A 26,117-nucleotide genomic window follows, 5' to 3' on the forward strand; every position below is an offset into this window, starting at 1 on the left:
GATGCTTAATCGACTGTGCCACCTAGGTGCCCCTGACATGATGATATTTGTAAAGAATCCTCAGAAATCTTCAAAGCAACTGCTAGATGTAATGGTTGGAAATTGTCCAAGGCAAAGACTTATTGCTAATGTACAAAAATCAATTGTAATGTTACATATCAGAAGCAAATAACTGGAAAATGGAAGTTTAAAACATTCCATTGACAACAGTACCAAAAACCACATAGGATTTAATTTTAAAAAAACAAACATTTTTTTTTTCACTGAACACTTTGGTACATTACTGAATGAAACAAATTAACAAAGGTATAAATAAGTGGAAAATAAACCAGGTTCATGGGCTGGAAGACTTGTTGATATATTAATACTTCTCTAATTGATCTGTAGATTCAGTGCAAACCCTATCAAAATCCTAAGAAGGTGTTTTGTGGAAATTTACAAGCTGATTATAAAATCTCTATGAAATGAAAAACCTAAAATGGCTAAAACAATTTTGAATAAAAAGAATAAAAGTTAGAGGATTTGTGCTACCTGATTTTCAGTCTTACTATAAAGTTACAATAATCAGTACCAATGGGCAAAGTGATTGACAAATGGAGCAATGGAAAGCAGAGTCCAGAAACAGAGCCATCTACCTACATCGCTATTGATTTTTTAAAAATGTGCCAACACATTTCAATACAGAAAGAAAAGTCTTTCAACAAATTACTGAAACAACTGGATATCATTCTGGGAAAAAAGTCAAGCTGTATTACATTACCATATACAAAAAAAATTAACTTGAAATGGATAATAGACTTCAACATAAAATTAAGATTATAGAACTTTTTGAAATAGTTGGATTTTTAAAAGACATCATTAAGAAAATGAAACAGAATGGGAAAAGTATCCACAATCCTGTATCTGGAACATATACAATTTTCTTAAAATTAATAATAACAGGGTGAACAACCCAAATGAAAGATGGCTAAAAAATCTGAACAGACACTTCACAAAAAAAAAAATAGAAGAAGGGCAAATAAACAATGAAAAGATACTTAACATGCTGAGTTACCAGTGAATATAATTTAAAGTACAACATACCCTTACGATGGTTAAAATTAAAATAACTGAAAATTCCAAGTATGGCAAGGATGCAGAACAGTGGGACTCACACAGACTGCTGTTGGGAATGCAAAACGGTACAACTGGTTTGGAAACTCTTGAACACTGTTTGGATGATCGACATATATTTGTGCCAGCCATCAACAGCCATTCCACTACTGGAGACTCACCCAAGACAAATTTAAATATATGTCCACGCAAAAACTTGTACATACATGTTGAAAGCAGCTTTATTCATAACAGTCTAAACATGGAAACCAACTAAATGTTTATGTGCATGTGAAAGAATGAATGGATTGTTGCAATCCATACAATGGAACGGTAGTTAGCAAACCAAAAGACCAAGCTAATGATACATGCAACAAGTAAATGACTCTCAGTATCGTTATACTGAATGAAAGCAGTCAGAAACAAACTATTACATACCATTAATTCTACTTAAATGAAATTCTAAAAATGCAAACAAATACAGGTTGACAAAAAATGGATCACCTGGTACCCCGGCCTGGGGAGAGGGGGATGTGGAGGGCAAAGGGGCATGAGAAATCATTTAGCAAAACGTAGATGCTCCACATCTTGTCTGTTACGGTCATTTCATGGTTGTACACAACTGCAAAATCTCATCAAATTGTACCTGTTAATGGATTACATTCATTGCAAGTATACTATACCACAGTACAATTTATTTTTTGTTAAAAAGTGGTATTATAAACAACTTTATGCCAATAAACTTGACAACCTAGATAAAAGGAACAAATTGCTTAAAAACACAATTTACCAAAACTGACACAAGGAAAAAACCTCAATAGACCTAATATCTGTGGAAACAGTTTCGTTGATTATCATAACACTTTCTACGGAGAGAACTCTAGACCGAGGTAGTTTTATTTAGTAAGGAAAAAGATCAAATATTTAAGGGAGAAATCATATCCAAATAATACATTTGAGGACAATAGAGCTCTGTCACCAAAATATAAATACTATATTACAACAGAAAATTACAGTCTAGTATGCCTACAAACAAACAAAACAATCCTTAGGAAATTTTACTAAGTTCAATTTGGCAATATATAAAATAGATAATACATCATGATGAAATAAGGATTATCCCATGGTTGCAAGATTGGCTTACCACTCAGAAATCAGTAAGTGTGATTTATTATATTAACAGAATTTTAAAATATATTAATATATACTAATTAGTTATTGTTATTTATATTATTATTATATATAAATGATAATTATTATTAATATAGCATCTCAGTCAATGATTAAAGGCCAAAATACAAAAGAACAATTTTTTCTAGTGACTAGAAATTGGAAAATAAGATGATAAAAATACCACTACAATAACATGTTTATTTTTTTTAAAAACAATAATATTAGGGAAAAATTTTATAAAAGACGTTCAAAGCTCTGCACTAAAAACGATCTCAAAATGCCAAGACAAATAAAAGATCTAAATAAATTCAGATACACATCATTTTCATGGAGTAGAAAACTCGGTATTTTTTAAGATATCAATATTCAAATTAAGCTCCAAATAGTTGCTGTGCTTTCCCTAACACAATTTTTCCGTGTGTTTTTTTTTTGTACAAAGTTGCTTTTGTCTCTGAAATTTACGTTAATTTACATCTTGAAAAAAATAATGCAGTAGAAACTTATTCTACCTGATTTGAAGACCCACAGTAATGCTGCACGAAGACAGTATTGTTTTGGTGTAATAACAGAGAAATCAGCTGAACAGAATTGAGAGTCCACAAATAGACTGGTTTTACACAAAAGTAACAAGACGGTTCAAGGTGTACACACAGTATTTTCAGCCAATAGTCTCTCAACAGCTGGAATCCATTGGAATTCCCTTTCTCATACCATCACAAAAATTACTTCATGCTGGTCATCGACCTAAACTGAAAAGCCAGCACAAAGAAGCTTCTAAAACAAAATACAAGATAAAATATCTGGTTGGCAAAAATTTCTTAGAGAGGATGTCAAAATCACTATGTTTAGAAAAAAACTCATTCTGTTAACATTAAAGTCTTTTGCTCTTCGGACCACTGTTAAGAAAATAAAAATGTGAGCCACACACTGGAAGAAAATGTTTGCAATGTCTGTCAAAGGTCTATGAATTAAGATATATAAAGAATTCCCCCAGCTGGATAGCAAAAAGATTTTTAAAATCCCTCAAGACTGAAATAAATGTTTCACAAAAGAAGATATATAAATGTCCAATAGGCACATGAAAAGATGTTCAACATTTTTAGTTGTGAGGAAATTGTAAATAAAAACCAAAATGAAATACTACTGAATACCATCAGAATGTCTAAAATTAAGATGCTTGAAAACCATCAAGGAACTAGTATGATGTAAAAAAAGAGCAAATAAACAATTCTTTGCCTCAGTCTTTTTTAATGTGTATATAATTTGAAATATTTTTTTTCAAAGAAATTAAGAAGATGCTTGACATCATATGTTGGTGAGGACAGGGAGCAACTGGACTTCTCCTACTTTCAGTGTATCTTACAAAGTGACACATCTATACCATGACCCAGTAATTCTATTTTTAAGTATTTACCCAATAAAATCAAAGTATATGTCACAAAAAGACTTGTACAGGAACACTTGTAGCAGCTTAATTAATATGTACACAAAAATCAATAGAAAGGAAAACAGATTAACAGATCATAGAACAGAACAGTATTCAAAAAAAAGAGTAAACCAGAACATGGGAGAACCTCAACAAATAGTAAAAGTGAATATTAAGGGGCACCTGGTTGGCTCAGTCAGTTAAGCGTCCGACTCTTGGTTTCAGCTCAGGTCATGATCTCAGGCTCATGAGATCAAGCCCGGCAACAGACCCTGCACTGAGACTGCAGTCTGCTTGAGATTTTCTCTGTCCCTCTCCCTCTGCCTCTCCCCTCCCAATAAATAAATAAATATTTTCTAAAAAAGAAAAAAAAAAGCCATTCTCAAAAAATATATACCTCCTGATTCCAATTACATGAAGGTCAGGAGCAGGCAAAACTAAGCTTTAGTAATAAAAAATAGAATAGTGGCTGCCTGTGGGGAGTGAAGATTGATTGAAAGCAGAAATGAAGTATTTGGGGGAGATGACAAAAATATTCTGTATTTTGACTGAGATATTGATTATATGAGTTTCTAATTTAAGTCAAACTGAGTGATCAAATTGTACAATAAAAATCTATACTTTTTCCTGTATGTGAATGACACACTTCTAGAATTCAAGATTAAGAAGCTTCCTTCCAGAATTGTTAAAGAATGAGCTTTTTCCACAAATCCTCCCTATCACCTCAAATATATTGAAATGCTACAGAAACATTGAAATGCTACACATATTTTAAAATTAATACTTAGCTAAGCTCAAAAGCAAGAGAAGAGAGAGGAAGGTCCAGTTTCTAGAAAGGAAGAGAAAGTTCAGTTCTAAGAATGAATGTGCAACTTAAATTACATTTTTCATGGGGATAATTTTGAGTAACAGAGACCCAAATATGCTGTGGTTGGGACACTAGGGAAGTTTATTTCTCTTTTACATAACAATCCACAGGTCCTGGACTAGCCTGCAATTCTAGTCAATGATATTTTCCTAGACTCAGTCTGTTGGGCATCAGGATAGAAGGATAGAAACAAAAACAAAGAGGGACATCCTCCCCCTTTAAGGACTTGTTCCAGAAAATGCACACAACACTTTAAATGATTTTAGCCAATCTCAATATTGCACTAGCTGCAAAGAAATTGTGAAAGAATTAACTTTAAGGTCATGGGTCCAAAAGAAAATGGGCTTCTTTTACTGTAGAAATGGGGAATGAAGCTGAATTTGGCTGAAGCCAGAATACATGGGCTTGGATTTCAATACCTACATAAGAAAGGGAGTCTGAAATCTCATGGTGGATATTTGGAACTGAGTTTTCTGTATAAATTCAGGTACCACAAAGTGCTACCTCAGCAATGAGTAGGAATTTGAATAAATCTTTACACACAGGAGGGAAGCTGGCCACCTGAGCAAGACAATAAATTGGAAAATACAATATATTATCCATGAGGAAATGGAAAATTTGGTCTGTACCACGTGGATACACGGAGCACGATTTCTTAGTACACATGTAGTGTGGGAATGCCACATCCTAAAATTAAAAAAAAAAAAGAAGAAGAAGAAAAGATTTTGTACCCAGAAACAATAAGCAATGCTCTGCAGGAACATTTCCACAAAGTGGCATCGACATGCAGCATCACACAGAAAATAGCTATCCCTAGACGAAACCACAGTCAAAATTATACTCTGAAGGTGAAAAAGGTCAATTGTGAGACAGTATCAGGAGGCACGACAGAAGGTGGACATCTCGCCCAAGAAGCCTCAGATAATAGAACCATCTGAATATATATTAATTTACAAGAAATGGAATTTCTAAGTAAAAAACAGGACTTAAGGAAAAGAACAGGCAGATATGGAAAGTAAACAAATCACAGTCTTTAAAATCAAGCATTTATCTTAAAAAATTATTAAATATTTTTTTTTCCTCTGTGGCAGGATAAGCTCCTAACAGACTAACCCTCCCACCAGTAACAACCCCAGTCTCTGATGAAATACAAATCTATTGGCTCAAGACCTCTGGTGATTGAACAAAATCAGGCAAATTTCAGAGTTGAAACTTAGAGGATGAACTCAGGGTGATTTTCCCCTTGTGGCCTGAAGGTTGGAAACATTCAGGAAACTGGAGTGCTTAAAATTTCAATAGAAATCTCTGTCTTTTTGCCCTAAAGAGATGAAAGAATGGAGCACCCCCCCAAGAATTATTATTTTTTTATTTTTTTAATTTTTTTAATTTTTTAATGTTTAAAAATTTTTAACAATAATTTTTTATTATGTTATGTTAGTCACCATACAGTATAACCTTAGTTTTTGATGTAATATTCCACGATTCATTGTTTGCGTATAACACCCAGTGCACCATGCAATATGTGCTCTCCTTAATACCAATCACCGGCCTATCCCAATCCCCCACCCCCCTCCCCACTGAAGCCCCCAAGAATTAAAGGAAAGAATCCAAAACGGGAGGCAGCTGGGGAGGGAGCCATAGTTCCACGTATGAAATCAGCTCAAGTCTTTGACTTATCCCTGCACTGTCTTTGCTCAAAACAGACTCTAAGCAGTTCTGTCAAAGGCAAACAAGGTAGTGATCAAAGATCCAACTATTATCCAAAACACACTCAGGAATAATGCAGAATCCAGGGTCTCCTCAACATAAAATGTCCAACATACAATCCAAAATTACTCAACATACAAAGACCATGGAAAATGGGATATGCTCACATGGGAACGTACTAGATGCTAGAATTATCAGACAGGGATTTTAATACAGTTGTTGCAACCGTGCTCAGTGACATAATGGAGACTATATTCATAATCACAAGACAGGAAATTTCATCAAAGAAATAGAATGCATAAAAAAGAGCCAAAGGGAAATTTTAGAACTTAAATTTCAAAATCTTAAAATAGAAATGATATGGACTTAATAGCAGAAAAGATATGACAAGGAAAGTATCAAGGATTTAAAAGTAGAACTTGGAGAAGGTGATAAAAAAGAATAAAAAATAAATGAACAGAGTCTCAGGGACCCATGAAACAATATGAAAGTGTTAAATACACTAATTATAGTCCAATAAGAGAGGAAGTAAAATGCAGTAGAAAATAATACTTGAACAAATAATTACTGAAACTTCCCTAGATTTGGTGAAAGACATACATTTACAGTTTTCTAGAGGCTTATTGAATCCCAAATGAGTAAAATATTTTCAAAAAGCCTGGGCATCAGATATTCAGATGCAAAAGACACAAAGAAAATTTTGAGAGCAGCAGGAGAAAAGTAAGTTGAAATTTCACAGGCTTCTCATCGGACGAGAAGACAGAGGAGCAGGGGAACGACATAGTTACAGTCTGATGGAAAAAACACGTCATGCCAGAATACTACGTCTAGAAACTCAAACCTTCAAAGATGAAGGCTGTATTGGCCTTCTACTGCTGTTATAAGAAATTAACATAAATTTGGATGCCTTCAGCTCTGGTCATGATCTCAGGGTCCTGCGATCAAGTCCTGCATGGGGCTCTCTGCTCAGCAAGGAGTCTGCTTCTCCCTCTGCCACTCCCCCTGCTTGTGCTCTCTCTCTCTGATAATAAATAAATAAATAAATAAATAAATAAATAATAAAAATAAAATCTTTTTAAAAATAATAAAAAGAAGAAATTAACATAGATTTAGTGCTAATACAAATTTATCATCTTATTCTTCTGGAGGTCAGAGTCAAAAATGGGTCTCACTGAGCTAAAATCAAGGTGTTGGCAAGGTGGCATTTCTTCTAGAGGCTGTCGAGTAGAATCCATTTTCTTGCCACCTGCATCCTTTGGCTCATGGGCCTCGTCTTCATCTTCAAAGCCAGCAATGTCAGGTTGACTTCTTCCCTCATCAAATAGAATCACTCTGACCTACTTTTCTGCTTCGGTCTTCTACTTTTAGGGACCCTAGGATTATGTTGTGCCCATCTGAATGTCTTGGACAGTTTTCCTATGTTAAAGTCACTTGATTACCATCTTTTAATCCATCTACACCTGAATTACCCTTTTCCATGTAAGCTAACATATGCAGTTTCCAGGGTTTAGGACATGGATATATCTGGGGGCCTGATTATGTTGAATATATTAAAAGGCTACGTAAAGCAATTTGCAAGAAAAGAAAAAGTAAGAAAATTGACAATGGATATTCACTTCAAGAAAACTTGGGTATTTAAGATTATTTTTTCCTTTTAACTTCTTTAAAGTACATATAACTATTGAAAACAGAAGTTTAACATTGTTCTCTGAAGCGTATTTTGAATGTAGATATACCCATATGACAACTATAGAATAAGGAATGATGGGGTGTGGCAAATGGACTTGTGGTTGTAATGTTTGTACATTTTATGTGAAGTGGTACAATATTAACTCCAAGTGAACTGTGGAAAGTTAAAGACATTTAATATAATCTCTAAAGCAACACTGAAATGTAATATAACGAGGTATCATTCAAGAGCCAATTAATGACATAACTGGAATTCTAAAAAAACCCACTCATTTAAATAAAGAAGGCTGAAAAGGGGAACAGAGGAGCAGAAACATAGGGGCAAACAGACAACTATAATAAAATGATACTTATAATCCTAATATATCGGTTGTTACATTAAATGGTAATATAATAAACATTTCAGCAGAAAGGTGGAGATTATCAGAATGGATAAACAGCAAGACACAACTATATGTGATTTACAAGATACACACTTTCAATATGAAGATGCAAATAGCCTGAAAGTAAATGGACAGAAAGTGCACATGACACATTCACCATAATCATATGCTGGAGCATAAAACAAGTCTTCATATAATTAAATGTATTGAAATAATTCTACTTGTGTTCTTAAACCACCACAGAGTTAAGTTAAAAATAAATTACCATGATCTGTTTAGAAAAACATTAAATATTTGTAAATTAAAAATCATACTTCTAAATAATCCATGGGCCAAAGAAGAAATCATAAGAAAAATTAGAAAATGTTTAAAACTTGAACAATGACGAAAATATAACCTATCAAATCTCATATGATGCAGCTAAAAGTCTGCTGAAAAGAAAAAAAATAGCCTTTTATGCTTATATTAGGGAAAAAGGAAGTTCTGAAAATTGAAGATTAATGATTAAGAAACTAGAAGACTGGTTAAACAAAACAAAGAAAGAGGATTAAAAAGATAAGAGTAGAAATCAATGAAAAAGAGAAAGGATACACAAGAGAGAAAACTTAAAGCCAAAAGCTCTTTCTTTAAAAAGATCAATGAAAGTGATATATATTTTATTCGTATGATCAAGAAAGAGAGAACACATATAACCAATATAGAAAATTAAGGAGTTTATTACTTCTGATCCTAAAAGCCAAATAAGAAACTATTATGAACTACCATATATAAGTTCATTTAGTACCTTAAATTAAATGAACAAATTCCTTTAAAAGTACAACTTACTAGAATTGATACTAAATGAAATGGAATACATGAATGCCCACTATTTATTAAAGAAATTTAATTTTTCTGATCAAAAATCTTCCCACACCAAAAACTCTAGGATCAGATGATTTCACTGAATTTTGTCAAACATTCTTAGAAGAAATTACATCAATCTAATTTATTTCAGAAAATCGAAGAAGGAACACTTTCTGACTAGTTTTAGAAGTCCAACTTAACCTAATATTCCTGAACCAGACACAGACATTACGGGGGAGGGGGAGGGGGAGGAGGAGAAATAATTACGGAAATTACACTCTTCTTGTACAGAGACACAAAAATTATTACAAAGCATTAGTAAATCAAAACCAGTAATTTATGAGAAGGACCAGTATATTATGATCAAGTGAGGTTTATCCCGGGAGTGAAAATATTTTGAAAAGTCATTCAATACATTCATCCTACTGGTAACCATCAGTGTGTTCTCTATAGCTAAGAGTCTGTTTCTTGGTTTGTGTCTCTTTTGTTTTCCCATTTGCTTGTTTGTTTTGTTTCTTAAATTCCACATATGAGTGAAATCATATGACTGATATCTGTGCAGAATTGGGGAATAATGTACAGCCTCCTGTGACTTGCTAGGAGACATAAATGCATCCCTAAACAGCTTCTAGAACAATTTGATAAAACAGCATGGCAGTGTCCTCCAGAGAGTAAGTGGTGGAAAACTCTGAGAGGAAGAACGAAGAGGAAGCTGCATCCTAGGAATCATGGTAGTTCAAGATGGAAGGAACTCGTGTCTCTTCTCTGGTATACGAGTATCAGAATGGATAAACAGCATCATCTCCGAAGGGCCAAAATAGCCCAGCAATCAGCTTCCCCCAAATCCCCACCTATGAATTATTACATAGCGTTCGACCATGTTCAAGAACAGCTACCCGGAGACAGTTTTGCAGTAAGAGAAGGAGCGAATCGTATGGATACTGGACGCACTGTGCTCACATGAACTTCCTCGTCACGGGCTCAACGCTGGTACTTCTGGAACAATGGGAGTAGGCTTGGGATTTGCCAGTGCGGCCTCTATAGCGGCTAAAGACAGAAACTCGGGGCGGTGGGTCATCTGTGTGGAAGGAGACAGTGCATTTGGATTTTCTGGCTTGGAAGTGGGAACTATCTGCTGGAATTTGCCAATCGTACTTTTGGTGATGATGAACTATGGAATTTGGAACGAGATGCTGAAATATGGAGATGCTACTGCAGTGGTCCCTCCAGTCTGTCTTCTGCCAAATTCACAGCAGGAGCAGGTTACGACTGCATTTGGAGACGAAGAGTAGTTTGTGCAAAACCAGAAGAATTCCAAAATTCACTGAGGCAGAGCTCGGCAGACACACAACTAAACCCTCTCTTATCAATATCATGACTGAACCACGAGCCACATGGAAGGCCCAGGATTTTCACTGGCTGACCGCTCTGATATGTAAATAAAGAGCCAGGGAGTGGTCTTGAGGAGTTTTCTCTTTCTTGTAAGGCACAATTTCATTTTCCACATCAAAATTACTAAAATGTCAAAATTATTGTACCAATACAAGAATGAAAAACACTTCAAAATGAAATAAGTATATAATTCATCCTCCTAACAGAACCATCATGTGATTTCACTAGATGTAGTCTTGATGAAATTAAAACATATATAACAACCAAGTTTAAACAGAGACTAGAAATGGGAAGGACGAAGTGTGGTGAACTGGAAAGTGCATAGTGTCAGAATGGAAGTTAAGGATGAAGAGATGCAAAAGTTAGGATGCTGGGTGGACAGAACAAGAAAGTCTAGTATTTGTCCAAGGGAACTTCATTAAGAGAGTAAAGTGAATGCACTGACAATAATGAGAGAAAAATGAAGAATTGTCCAAATTAATGAAAGTTATGCGTTCTCAGATTAGAGAAACATAACACGTTTTAAGCCAGATGAAAAAAATAGATCTTCTCCTATACAAATTTCCTTTGTAGGAAAACCAAGACGAATATGCTAAATATTACCAGAGGATGGGGGTGGGGACACAGGATACTTGCTGATAATCGTCCTGTCCTCCGTTTACTTCCAAAGCAATGATAACAAGCCAGAGGTCAATGAGATACATTTATGTTACTAAATAAACATAACCATTAAACTAGAATTCTGAATTCATCTGGAACAGTATTGAAAGATGAGGATGAGTTAGTTGAAAAACCGAGCTAGAAGAAGTTCATATCCTTGAAAAAATTACTGAAAATAGAACTTCGGCCAAAGAGAATGGAACCAGGAATACAGGGTAAAAAAAAAAGGGGAAAAAAGGATACAAGAAGCAAAAGTAGGCAAAGAGGCAAAGAACCACTGATAAAATATTGTGGAAAATTAAATAAATAGTCCTTAAAGATAGTAATGACAATGGTTATAATAATATTTAAGTCATTTCAATGAAATAAGATGAAGGATAGAAAGGGGGAAATATTGCAGAGCTAATGGCCTATCTCTAGAAGACAAGACAGACAAGACGGTTTAAGATGTTTGAATTCCATGGTGCTGAAAACATCATTTGCCAACATTTAAAATTCAAGAGCCTTCCTAAAGAATTGATTTTCCGTTAACTTGAATATGCGTTTTGTCAATTTTAACTTAATCACTGGGAGATCATACAGGGAATGTAAGTTCCCAAGACAACTGAGGGAACTAGAGGAGCCTTAAGCCTGGCCCCCCCACGGAGTGCTATGACAGGAGAAAAGTAGGGACAGAGAAAACAAGAAACCACGTGCGTAGAAAACATGAGCTCTTCCCATGTCTATCTGATCTCCTTTAACGTATTATTTACACCTTCTAGGAGGATGGAGAACCACTTTTACAACCAAACAGGAAATACAGTGCAAAGGACTCATTTTACAAGTCCTCGACTCAAAAGTAAGCATTTTTTCCAGTAGAACTTTGATTTAAAAATGTACTTGTAGGGGCGCCGGGGTGGCTCAGTCAGTTAAGCAGCCGCCTTGATTTTGGCTCGGGTCATGATCTCAGGGTCCTGAGATTGAGCTCAGTGTGTAGCTCCCCCACTCAGTGGGGAGTCTGCTTGAGATTCTCCTTCTCCCTTTTCTCCCTCTGCCCCTCCCCCCCACGTAAATAAATAAATCTTTTAAAAAATAATAAAAACTAAAAAAATAAAGTATTTCTATGTCATCTTTTATGACACATCCCCTTTGTGTCCACAGTATCCTGGCTTCAGTGAGACATTCAGAGAACATCAGACACAGTTATTTACTCACATTGATGGCTAAAATAAAGAGGTCAAGGGAGAGCCTCAAAAAAAAATCTATGTTTAATAGAAGAATAAAACCAAAGCAGAAAGGAAATGATCAGAGAGAGGAGGAGATAAGAGTATATATTGCAGAAAACAAAAGCAGAGAAAGCCTGAAGGAGTTCATTTACTCAGTCAAAAACCATATTCAGCTCTCGCTGCATGTCTGTGCCCTAGGCTATAAGGTTCATCAGGGAATAAGGCAGACAAAGATCTCTGTTCTCAAAGAGCTCTCGTTCTAAAGGGAGATGGACGATAAGCACTACACGTAAATAGCTCATATCTTAGAAGGAGATGAGCCTTTGGAAATATAAAAGAGAAAAGGTGGAATGGGATGACAGCACCAGGAGCATCCTGTGTAAGGGTAGGGGGTTTCAGTAGTGAAGGAAGTCTTGGGGGGGGCAGGCTCCTCCAGTGATGGGATTTGAGAGAAGCTTGGAAGTCATACAGGAGTGACTTGTGGATCTCTGGAGCAACCATTTTCCAGGCAGAGGGAATGCAGAGCTATGCAGAAGATCTGTGTCAGAAGTGTGCATAGGGTCAGGGACGATCAAGGGGCCAGGGTGTCTAGAGCAGAGTACAAGAGGGGAATTAGGAAGAGAAGATGGGAAAAATCAGGGAGTGTCTGGAACCAGATGTCCAGGGGCACTTTAAGCAACTGTAAACACCAGGGCTTCTTCTCTGAGGGAAGTGAAGGTCTGGTAGAGAAGTGGCAAGATCAGGCTTGCAGAAAGCAACATGGTGGCCTCTGTGTTCCCAGCCAACCAGATAAAGCAGAGGGGGAGGCCAGCTGGGAGGGTACCGCTGGCATCTATAGAGGTCAGGTAAGGGTGGTTTGCTGGAGGCTGGAAGGACGGTGTCAGCTACGATTGGCTTCTGGATATATTTTGAAAGCAGAGCCAACACAATTTCCAAATTGGAGGTAATGAGTCTCAAGGAAGTAGGAGTCAAGAACAATTCAAGTCTTCGGGCTAAGCAGCTGGATGGCCTGAGGTTGTCATTACTTTGACACGGTGAAATCATGGAAGAGAGTTTGGAGGGAAAAGTCAGAAGTCCATTTTAGACCTGCTGAGTATAAAGATGTTCATTACACATCCAAGTGGCTACATCAAGTGTGGCTACAGGGTGTGTGGGTCTGGGGTTTGGAAGAGGGGTCTGAGCTAGAGAAGAAAGTGTGGAGATCATGGTTTAGTGATAAATGTGAAGTGGCAGGCACGTTAAGGGTGTTTGGGGAAGAGGGAGTGAAACTGCAAACGGTCAAGGACGATGAGCCCAGGGAAGAGATGATTGCCGTTGCTCAAATGGGCTTTAAAGTCAGCTAAGCAACGGAGTGGAGAAGTGGGGGCTGAGGGCTGGCTACCGTGAGCACAAGGAAGTGACAATGTGTGTGGGCACCACAAAGCACTTCATTCCCCCCAATGTCCTTCCCTCCCGTATGCTGAACCCAACAGACGTGCCTCACATTTCAGCTTCACGGTTTTCTTTTGTATTGATGGCATACCCACCACCAGTTTCATGAAATATACTTAAGAGTAGATATTTTCCAAGAAGGTTTATAAATATATAAAGAATATATGTTAAATGTATGATTAAAATCAGAAGTCATGCTTTCTCTCCCCCCACCTCTTTTCCTCTGCAAGTCTCCTTAGCAGAAGAAATCAGCATCGGGATGCTTGTGGACCCAAATGAAACCAATTTGTTAACGAAAATGTCACCTAGTAGCTCATTCTCGTATGTGTTTTGTGTATAAGAAATGTTCTCTGAAATATTCTGCTATTCTGTAAGCTTTGCTTTTAATTATTTGTACTCAGTTTGCAGGAAGTTGAAAATAAAGGCATTTTTTAAAAGATGTTATTTATTTATTGGAGAGAGAGAGCAGGAGCGGTGGGGAGGGGCAGAGGGAGACAGAGAAGCAGACTCCCCACTGAACAGGGAGCTCAACACAGGGGCTCCATCCCAGGGCCCTGGGATCCTGACTGGAGCCGAAGACAGATGCTTAACGGACTGAGCCACCCAGGCACCCCGAAAATTAAGGCATTCTAGAGAATTGTACTTCTTGCCCATTTTGTGGCTGAGATGGGGGGCGGGGAGGAGGCAAATTCCATTTCAACATATACTTGTAGATTCTAAGGCAAAATAACACAGTTTTTTTCTGTAAACGGTGCCAATTTTTAATGAGGGATTATTTTTGTTCTAACCCATATTTCAGAAGAAAAGATAACCAGTCAACAAAGTGCATTATTAGGGTTACAGTGCTCCGTTGTCTGAAGTTCATGCCCCTTGGACGGAGCCCTCTGTGTAGTCCACAGGCATTACAAGTCTGGATGGCAAGTTTGTTGCAAGATTGTGTGCCTTACCTCGCCATTGTAAAACGACTGCAAAAGTATAGCGACAATCATTTTTACACAGTTCTTTTGGTTGGTGTGTTGGCAACAGCTTCTTGTTTTCTTTAGGAAGCATCTTCCTGTGTGAGCCTTCATTAACTCCAAGTGAAGTGGTGAAAATATTTATCCCGTTAGAATAGGTTGCATCTTCTTAGCAACTCATGAAAAAACAAGACTGTACTAATTTACACTGTTTACCAAGCTGCAATGTTCAAGAGCCCTACTTAAAAAGCAAAACAGACTTCATTTACATTAAAAAAAAGAAAGGAAGGAAGAAATACATGGTATGGAGCTGGGTTTCAGAATCTTAGAGCAAGTTGAGAAAAGAACTCTATGGAAAGCATCCGCAGTCTGGGGGCAGGTGGTGAGACCCCCAATTCTCACCTTTCTCATCTTAAAAATGAACGATTTTAACAAAATGGACTCTAATTTCCTCTCTGGTTTTTTATTTCATTCCCTATTGTATTTTTATCTTGGTGTGTCTCAGAAAAAATTCTAGTGGTCATCCTGGAAACAGATAATGATTTGGTTAAATTTGTGATGCTTTGCTCAGAAGATAGGGATTTTTGACAAAACAAAGTATGAAATCATACTATTTGATAGTCTCATTTAAATCATATCATATAACAGTTTTCTTAGGGTAAAAAACAATTTGTGTAACCTGCATGGAAAATTCCATTAAATATTCATCAAGTGCATCAGAGGCTCAAACAGAGATGCACCTTGCAAGATTTAATTCAACTCAGGTGAGTTTCTTACAACGCCATTCAGGTATTATGTCTGAGAAATGCACCATTTTCAGGACCCCTAGGTGGCTCAGTTGGTTAAGCATCTGCCTGCAGCTCAGGTCATAATCCCAGGGTCCTAGGATCAAGTATAACATCAGGCTCTCTGCTCATCGGCGAGCCTGCTTCTCCCTGTGCCACTCCCCCAGCTTGTGCTCTCTCTCTCTCTGTGACAAATAAGTAACTAAAATCTTAAAAAAAAAAAGAAAGAAAAATACATCATTTAAGCTTTTGCTACAGTTAAAAATATTTCATAAGATTTAGCTTTTCTTTGAGACACAATAATTTCAAAATGAGTGACGTGAAAACATATACACAACAGTGAACACACTGTGGAGCCTTCACTGTGCTCTTTAAGTTCACAAATATTAATTTAATGAATCCTCACATCATTCCTATGTGGTAAATGTAATTTTTTGTTGTTTGTTATCCAGGCTTTTATCCCAAGCCCTTAGCACAGTGCTTGAAATATAGTAATCGCTGGATAGATATTTGTTGAGAGAATGAGGATCGCTGGTAATTATTTGTTTGCAAACTGAGAGGAGTGGGATTATTTGGAAGGGGAAGCCTGGCTGACGGAGTGGGGTGGAGCATTCAGCTTTTGCACCAAGCCTGGGAGGGGTAGGGGTGGGATGCTGGGCACCGGGGCTGGCCACCTATCCTGTCAGGATGCGGCCACCGGAATGAGGGCTCTTTGGTTATCCTTCAGGATCAAATTGGAGTCTAGCTGCATCTGTCATGTGTGACTGTCCAAAACAACAGAACTTTCAAAACTGGAAATCCAAGACGGTACCTTTAGATACAAATCCTATGTATATGATACTTGCCTTTGCTAAGATAGCTGGACTCCTGGTACCACGCTCCAGACTTCGATGATCAGGATAAGTGGTGTGGGGCAGTGGGAATGTGGCTCACTCTTCAGGGGCAGAGAATCTGCATTTGCATCCTGACTTTGACCATCAGTAGCTGAGTGACCTTAAGCAAACAACTTTCATTCTCTAAGCCAGAGTTTGTTTATTTGTAAGTTAATGAATGGTCTTTCTGCTCTGCTGCTAAGGTCAAATACATTTTTTTGTGTGGACTGTAAGATGCATATAATTCAATGCATTGGTTTTCTACTGCCATGCAACAGATGACCACAGTTTATCAGCTTTAAACCACATGACTGCAGTCAGAAGTCCAGGCATGCCCCAACTGGGTTCAATCCTCAGAGTTTTTCAGGCTGTTATCAGAGTGTCAGCTGGGGCTGGGTCCTTGTCCTCCAGGAACAATCTGATTGTTGGCAGAATTTGGTTCATTCCACTACTGGGCTCATGACGTCTTCCCTTTCCTTTCCTTTCCTTTCCTTTCCTTTCCTTTCCTTTCCTTTCCTTTCCTTTCCTCTCCTCTCCTCTCCTCTCCTCTCCTCTCCTCTCCTCTCCTCTCCTTCTTTCTTTCTTTCTTTCTTTCTTTCTTTCTTTCTTTCTTTCTTTCAGTTTTACTTATTTATTTGAGAAAGAGACAGAGAGCATGAACAGGGGAAGGGGCAGAGGGAGAGAGAGAAGCAAACTCTCCACTGAGCACGGAGCCTAACGTGGGACTCGATTCCAGGACCCTGGGATCATGACCTGTGCCTAAATCAAGAGTTGGACACTTAACCAACCGAGCCACCCAGGCGCCCCTCATGAGGTGTTTCTTTAAGGCTAGCTGAAGAGTGTCTACGGTGTGTTTGTTTTTAGGGTTCACCTGATTGGGTCAGACCTACTTAGGAGAATCCACCTTTCGATTAACTCAAGTTCAACTGATTAGGGACCTTGATTATATAGGCACAATCCCTTGGCGATATAAAGTTGCCATACAAAGTATCACTGGGGTGGTATCTTGTTATACTCATTCGCTCTGCCCACACCAGAGGGGAGGTGGTTATATATGGTATGTACGCCAGGGGGCAGGAGTCCTGGGGGACACCTTAGAATTTTGCCTGCCACAGTGTATGATACTCATACCATTTGAACATGCATTTTTCATAAAATGTCCTTATTTAATAATTTCACAGAGCTTATGAAGTTGTTCCTTGGGACAAGATGCTACCACCAAAACTCGATCCAGAAGAAACAACAGTGGAAAAAGCTGCTGACCTCATTTCACAGTGTTTCACACTGAAAAGATATGAAGGGGCCCCAGCAGTAACCCAGGTCAGTGATTAGGGACCTCAGTTACATGCACATAATGCCTTTTCCTGTATATAAATTTGCATTTTTGAAACAATGCATTTATTGCTAAACTGAAGCCCAAAACTTGAATACTCATTTTATTTTAAGAAATATGAAAAGAACATGTAAATATATACATTTATGGAATTGAAAGTGCCAGAATCATAAAAATCATCAATGACCTCAAATACTTCGATGTTACCTGTATTGGACTTTTTAAAATTTCATTTAAAGACTACCTCTATGTCAAAAGTCATTTGCAATGACTGTGTTTATTTTAAAACTACACAAGGAGAATGAAGGGATGGAGAAATAGTTATGATTCTATCGGAGAACCTGGGTTGAGAACAGTTCTTGAAAGTGAACCTAACCTCTGCACTCTGAGACAGAATGGGAAAACCCATGAATCATAGAGCTCTTATTATCTAGCAAAGCAAAACATAGTTGTCTCCAGAGATGTCTGTTTTCGTTTTTTATTTATATTTATATTTATATTTATATTTAATTTAATTTAATTTAATTTTGAGAGAGAGGGTGGGGAGGGGCAGAGGGAGAAAGAGAGAATCTTAAGCAGGCTCTACGCTAAGCACAGAGCCCAGCATGTGGGGCTCGATCTCATGACCCTGAGATCATGACCAGAGCCCAAATCAAGATTCAGACGATTAACCGACTGAGCCCCCCAGGCACCCGTATGTTTTCATTTCTGAACATCAAGAATTCAACACATGAATTACTGTATCCACACCACAGCTAGGGTACTTTTCCTAAAGTGTGAATCGCTTCATATAACTCCACTGATTAAAACCCATCACTTTTTAGAAAGTGAAATCCATGTGCTTTGACAGGACATGTCCCCAGTTCTGTTATTTGCCCATTACCTCTTTGTGTTCTTCTTGCCCCTCCAGCCCCACCCTCCAAACATACAGTGTTCCACTCCCTTTAGCGTTCCATTTTTTCCAGGCTAAAGTCTGTGAATCCTTTGGGTCTTATGTTGGACCCCACTTTTGCCAGCCCATCCCTGGCTCTTTGCTTGTGAAGCACCTCCTACCTGCATTGACTCTCTCATCCTTTTGCTCTGCTCCTCATCCCTTAGAAGTCTGACAAGCCCAGGGACCACCTCTCATAACGAAGCTCTTTCCTGTGTAAAACACATAGCACTAAAGAGGAAAATAATTACATATAAATATGGTGTTAAACACAGACTCCTAAGAGGTTCAGAACCACAGGGTAAGAAGCCCACATTATTTTGAAAGACTTCGTCAGCTTTTACAGAGCAAAATGACAGCAAGAGAAGGAAAACGTGAGATAATATGAAGTCTCTGCATAGGATTTGCACATAGAAACTAACTCAGTTGGAGGACAGAAAATGTGCCTGGATTCTTACAGCTGTTTTTAAGGATCTCTCAACTACTTAAAACTATGTTTACATCCTTTTGAAAATTGATCATTTTTAAACATTCTCTTTGTCATCTAATTATGCCAGAACCCAAAGTCCTTCCCGGCAAGATGAGGTTCGAAACTCAGGGTCTGGGCAGGGCTGGAAAGGGGAGACCAGCCTGGGCCTGCAGAGGGTGAACCAAAACAGAGCCAAGTGAGCATAGGCTCTGGGATGAAAAGCAAAATCAGACCTTCAGTGCAAAGGAGGTGGGTGATGAGGCAGATTCTAGCTGTGCAAAAGCAAATGGAAACTACGGGTCTGAGAGCAGAGCAGAGACCAGGAGGGGCTCTGGGGCAAAGCCCTGAGCTGCTAAGGAGGCCTGGGGAGTGCTTTCCATTGGGAGCCTGGGGCTAGCTTACAATGCGGTGGGAGCAGTTAAGAGCACCGGAGCTTAACACAAGAACTGACAGTGACTTGTTCATTAAATATATCGTTCATTTTGCTGCTGATTTTAGATGGTTGGTGGACTCTGGGACAGATTTCAAACAAGATCTTTCTTGACACCGGTCAAGCCAATTACTTTGTAAGTTTTATCGCCTTGTGTTCTTATCAGTAAATTTTTCACTATCACAGATCTCTCATTGGTATATGTCTGGTGCTCCCGTTCATGCCTTATAGAGGAGGTGAGAGACATATCCTCCGGAGAACATTCCAGAGACCTCAGACTTCCCATCCCCTTGATGGGAAAGAGAACCCAAGTCTCGTTCACTTGCTCTGTGTTGCCTGCTTTCTCTTGTTTTCTCTTAATTTATCCTTACAATTTAGACTATGAATGGGGCATCTGGGTGGCTCAGTTGGTTAAGCATCTGACTCTTGATTTTGGTGCAGGACTTGATCTCATGTTCCTGATATTGAGCCCTAAGTAAGGCACCTGCTGAGCATGGAGCCTGTGTGGGTTTCTCTCTCTCCCTCTGCCCCTCCCCCTTCTCTCTAAAAAAAAATTAAAATCATTTAAAAATAAGGAGTGCTTTATGAATACATTGATATGAAGAATTATAATGTTGTGAAATCCATGGACTTCAAGGGACTGTAACTTTTCCATCAACTTCTGTATCAGGCAGTTATTTTATTTACGCTAGAAACTATGGTTTTATTATTAATCTTTCCATATAAGTAATTTTGTGCATTTAGTCTAAAAAAAACTCGTGTTTCTGTCTTTGAAAATGTCACTATTTCTTCCTATTTTTTGTTCTCACTGCAACCCACAATCCAGGTTATATCATCTGTTTTTATGCTTTAAACTTATTTTAAGTATTTAATATATACAAAACATACAAATAAGAATGTGATGCAATCTGTGTATCCACTTCCCAGTTTGGGAAATAGAGTTTTATCAACACGATGGAGAGCCTCTCTGTTCTTCCTTAGGGATCACTGTCATTCTGGTTTGATGTTTCATATTTCATACATTCCTGTAATCCTTTAAAACACATGTGTTCTTTTTAACCAAGATATGCCATTGTGTTTGATGTTTTAAACTCAGTAAGAGTGACATCATATATATATATATACATACATACAATCTGAACATTTTGTTCAATGTTGTGTTTGTGAGATTTATACAAGGTGGCATTTAGATGTCTAGATGCTCACTTTCCTTGCTGGACAGTCTTGCGTTGTATGGATATACTACAATTTATTTATCCATTCTTGTAAATCAATTAATTTTATGATTTTATTGCATTGGAAACAATGTCCCCATTTCTTCATGTACCTAAGCACAAAACTATTTCTAGATTATATATATATATATATATATATATATATGTCTACAATTGCTGCATCAAGAGGGTACACGTCTTTATATTGTAGATGTCAAAACATTCTTCTCCAGAGTTGTATCCATGGGCTAAACTGTTGGCAATGCCTGAGTTCCCACTACTGCACATCATGGCCAGCATTTGGAATTTCAGTTTTTTAAAAATTCTAATCTGATGAACATGAAATTGTGTTTCATTATCATTTTCACTTACATTTACCTGATAGCCAATAATCATTTTTTGTAGGTTATGATTTACTTGGGTGTTAACATCTGTAACTCACCTGTTCACATATTTTGCTCCCATTGCATCTGGATTCCTTGTCCTTTATGTATTAATTGTATAAATTTTTATGTTTACTATTCTGGAAAAAATTATTTATTGGTAATATGCATCAAAGTATCTCCTTTTAGTCTGTGACTATTCTGTTTTATACTGCTCTTTGTTGAACTGAAGTTTTGAATTTTAATATAACTGAATTCATCAATATTTTCTTCCATGTCATTATTTTTATGGAGTTTTTAATAGATCTTTCCATACCTAGAAGTAATGCATTGTTCTTCTTTCCTTTTTGCTAAAAAACAGTTTGCTTTTCACATTTATCTCTTTAAACCACATGAAATCAACTCTGGTTTAGGGTGTGAATGAGGGATCCACTTCTCCACATGGCTGAATAATTACCCTAGTGCAGTTTAATGAGTAGTCTCTACTGAGTAGTGTAATGAGTGAAGTGTAGCCTGCTAGTTGCAACCCACTGGTAATGAGTCACAAACACCATTTTGTAAAATTAAATAGAATAGAGAATATAAGAATGAATCATATGGAACTCTAAACAGATCTGTGTATTTTGCAAAAAATACTGCAGATGTTTATAAAGAATAGTGTGAGACAGACAGATAATGCAAAAAAAAAATGTTCACAGTGACATTTTTCAACCTTTTCTTTCCTAGAGATTCTATCATCACCTCAATGGGGAGGTTAATCTTCCACATTTAACCTTATATTTACCTAATCCACGATTAATTGCTAAGTCCAGGAGATTTTTAACTGTAGTTGGTAAAATTAATGAGAGTTCTTGATAAATTTCAGTTACAGAAAAAGAATATCAAAGACAACATTTTTCCAATCTTTGTACCACTTCAATAAAGCCAGCATATATTGCCCTTTAGAAGTGAATTTTTACATCAGTAAAAGAAAAAAGAATAATGAAGCAAAAATATGGAAAATCATAATCACGTTTAACTGTGCATCTAGTGTTGCAAACAGTGAAAATACTGAGAAGAATGTTGTCCTGTCAGCAAACTTAGATTTTATCAAGCTGTATTTTAAAAATAACGTGTAAAATTTTTGATACAGGTTATTTAAAATATGTTTTGCCAAATGTGTAAAACATCCCAATATAAAAAATAGATTCCAATGTATAAGTTGAATGGTAGTAATTTTTTAAAATATTAAGACACTCACAAAATATAAGGCTCATAAACACAGCAAGCTGAAACTCTTGGTGATCATATTCAAATATCTCTTAAAAAAATAAAGATATGAATCATCGGTGTCAACTCTTACATTATGTGAGCACTAATGAAAACATTTTATTAGCATCTTTTTACTTATATATCATGTGATGAAATAGCAAATAGTTCACCAAGATGATAAAATTTGTATTCCAGTTTATATGAATCCATTGTCTTTTTAATTTTTTTTAATTTTTAATTTTGATTTTTTTTAGGAGAGGGAAGGGAGAGGGGCAGAGGGAGAAGGAGAGAGAGACTCTCAAGCAGATTCCGTGCTGAGGGGAGAGCCTGACGTGGGGCTTGATCCCACGACCCTGAGATCACAACCTGAACTGAAATCAAGAGTCAGACATTTAACCTACTGAGTCACCCAGGTGCCCCCACTGCATTTTTTAAATAGGAAATCATTTGATGAAGGAAAAGCTATATGTCTTAGTCAGTATTGCCATGTCTCCAAACTTTCGAGAGTGCCACTCACCCTGGGCCTTCTTCTGTGCAAATGTTGCTCCCAGGAGCCCACCCTAAAACCTGTACTCGAATGTCTATGCAGCTCAACTCATAAAGCCCAAACCTAGAAACCACCAAGATATCTTTCAACAGGCCAGTGGGAAAATAGACACTGGATAAACACACCAGAGTACACCCATGCAATGGCATACTACTCAGCAATGAAAAAACCAAATGTGACGCTGGATTTGATTGGGGGGGGATCCTATGAACTCAAGTTTACTGTCTTATATATACAGATAGCAGATACAGAGATACACAAAAATATGTGGGTCTAGACAGGTTCTCACACAGTCATCCGTCCCTAGCTCTGTCCATTCAGAGGACCCAGGAGCAGGGACACCCACCCCAGCAGCCATGAGCGTATCTAGCACCCAGATGTTGGCTTTTATTTTTTAAAAGATTTTGTTTATTTATGGGGGGGAGAGAGCACGAGTGAGGAGAGGGGCAGAGGGAGAGGGAGAAGTAGACTTCCCACAGAGCAGGGAGCCCGATGCAGGACTCTATCCCAGGACCCTGGGATCATGACTTGAGCCAAAGGCAGAGGTTTAACCAACTGAGCCACCCAGCCACCCCCCAGTGTTGGCTTTTAATCACCACTCTCCAATAAACAAAATTTTGAGACCCCTGGAGAAATGGCTGACCCTGGGGCTGGATCAGGGAAAATATGAAATAAACCTGGTGCTCCTTGGGATGCTAAAATAACTGTGATCTCCTGTGAGTCACTGAACTTCGTGCCTGGCGGCTTCATCTCTACCAGGGAGAGTTAGACTGGATGGTCAATAGGAGCCCCTCAACATGAAAATTCCATGTGTCTAAGAAAATTGGGGGCCCAGCTTTGCCAAATATTGCCCGTCCAGTCCTGAAGGAAGCGTACAGCAGTAGGGAAAGCCAAGAGGAGAGGCTCTAAATTGGGCTACAGAGAGCAAACCAAGACTCGTTGAGAGTTGGAGTCAATTTGTTCTGTTTTTGATTTTTGCTTAAAACTGTATCTTTAAATTGCCTCTGTTTAAAATTACAAACTCTTAGAGGTAAATTCCCATGAGGTATCTCTGAAGACTTTTCTTTTCTTTTAATAAGAGAAACACTGAAATAATTTGATGCTTATTAAGTTAATGTCAATAACCCCATTGTCCCTATTTTCTCTTTTTTTCTAAGCGTGAGTCCAAGTTCCAGAAGCAAATACATTCCTCTTTATACGTAAGTGAGAGTGTTTCTTAATGTCTTAAAAAATTACTAGATTTACATCTAAATTGTAGTTGCTTTCAGCTCACTCATGTTTGTAATTCACTGTTTAAGACAACTTACACTTTCACACAGATTTCTAATGATTTGCCAGCACAGAGCCCACTTAATGTCAGGACTTCCATCACACATCTGTTAACGATTTTGATAAGAGAAAGAAAGGGGGAGTGGTATTTTTCTGTCTCCCCAAATTGGTTATTTTACAAAGTAAAATACGCTGGGTGCTACTAATATTGGGTGTTGTCAACCAGAAAGACTTTGATACTCAATGCAGAAGATACGATGTGCTTACTAACACTGAAGTCCAGGAAATGTCTCTTCTTGCTTTTCTAGATTTAAATTTGGTTTTCCATAGTTGGCAAAGACCTGCATCACCCACCGTGTGGGGGTCCTCTCTGCTTTGGGTTGAGGAATAACCCCATATTTGAGTGTGTCATGCATGCTGTACCAAAATGTCACCAACTGGGTGGCTTATGAACAACAGACATTTCTTTCTAACAGTACTGGGGCCTGGAAGCCCAAGATCTGGGTGCCAGCGTGGTGGGGAGAGGACTCTCTCCTGAGTCCCAGACTTCTCCACGTGCCTTCCCAGGGTGGAAGGGGCAAGAGAGCTCTGTGGATCTTCTCTTAGAAGAACACTAATCCCGCTCACGAGGGCTCCACCCTCATGACCCAAGTTCCTCCCACCTCCTGTTCCCTCCACCTCCCTCCACCACCACCTTTGGGCATTAGAATTTCAACATATGAATATGGGAAGAACATAAATATTCAGATCATAGTACTGTGGAACAAAGTGAATCCACAAAGATGGGTCTTTCATCTTTGCCTTCTCCCTCCCTCATTGTTGCTCCATGAAGGAGGTGACCAGTCTCCCCAACCAGGTTCCCGTCCCCAGCAGGTGCCCTAGTGGTTCTGGCAGATTCTAGTTTCTGTCCTGCCCCAGGCTTGATCCCGTCTCCAGTGAAGGAGCCAACCTAGGGCTGCAGAAACAGCCTGAATCCTGGCACAAAACCACAACCCACCTGCCACTCCCATTCTGGCCCAAATTGAAGATCATGAAGGCCTGGCAACTGTTACTCTGAAAATGGGAACTTCTCTTGCCTTTATTTTTTTTAAGGTAAATTGTTCCATCATCATGGTGGTTATTATTATTATTATTAATTTATTTTGGTTTTTCAGTTTTTGATCTATTTTATGGGTGTTAGAACCCTGTTGATCTTTGTTTCCATTTTTCTTATAAAGAAACCCACGTTTTCTTTTCTTGTTACGCAAATAGTGGTTACGTGCAGTCCACAAATGCAGATGACGTCGACAACCCCTTCGGAGACATCACATCCGTCTCCAAGCCTCGGAGCTCTAAAATGCTCTATACAAACACAAGTCGGTGAGCTCCACTCGTAATTACTCCCCTTATGTTACCATTAATGATGGCACGTGGCGATGGGCTTTATCATAAGTGAGAAATTTAAGATGGCTGCCATGGACATTGCTTAAGAAGAAAGACACCAGCTGCCTGAAAGTGCTCGTCACAAATAAGATCACAATTTTGTGCACTCATTCACCTGGGCGCCTGGATATACATTCATGCGATATATTTTATATTCCATGTTTTTTATATATATATAATATGTTCACATAAACTACATAAAACTATATAAAAACTATATAAACTATATAAAACTATATAAACTATATAAAACTATATAAACTATATAAAACTATATAAACTATATAAAAATGTATTTATATTAAAAATTATATAATAATATACTTATATTTATACACTCATATAATCTTATATATACACACTTATGTGTACTTATACACTTCTAT

At 37.8% G+C, this 26,117-nt stretch overlaps 1 protein-coding gene and 1 pseudogene across 1 annotated transcript in view; both read left to right on the forward strand.

The window, feature by feature from the left end:
* SPATA48 (spermatogenesis associated 48) overlaps positions 1–26,117 on the forward strand; it is a 65,815-nt gene that overhangs the window by 20,989 nt on the left and 18,709 nt on the right. Inside the window, exons 3-7 of the mRNA XM_034650721.1 lie at positions 11,995–12,071; positions 17,664–17,802; positions 19,714–19,781; positions 24,198–24,239; positions 25,561–25,668. Of these exons, the coding sequence (XP_034506612.1) occupies positions 11,995–12,071; positions 17,664–17,802; positions 19,714–19,781; positions 24,198–24,239; positions 25,561–25,668 (434 nt within the window). The remainder of the gene's footprint in view (positions 1–11,994; positions 12,072–17,663; positions 17,803–19,713; positions 19,782–24,197; positions 24,240–25,560; positions 25,669–26,117) is intronic.
* LOC105236921 lies at positions 9,725–10,624 on the forward strand (annotated as a pseudogene).

The sequence above is a fragment of the Ailuropoda melanoleuca genome, chromosome 1 (assembly GCF_002007445.2).
Source record: "Ailuropoda melanoleuca isolate Jingjing chromosome 1, ASM200744v2, whole genome shotgun sequence".
NCBI lineage: Eukaryota > Metazoa > Chordata > Mammalia > Carnivora > Ursidae > Ailuropoda > Ailuropoda melanoleuca.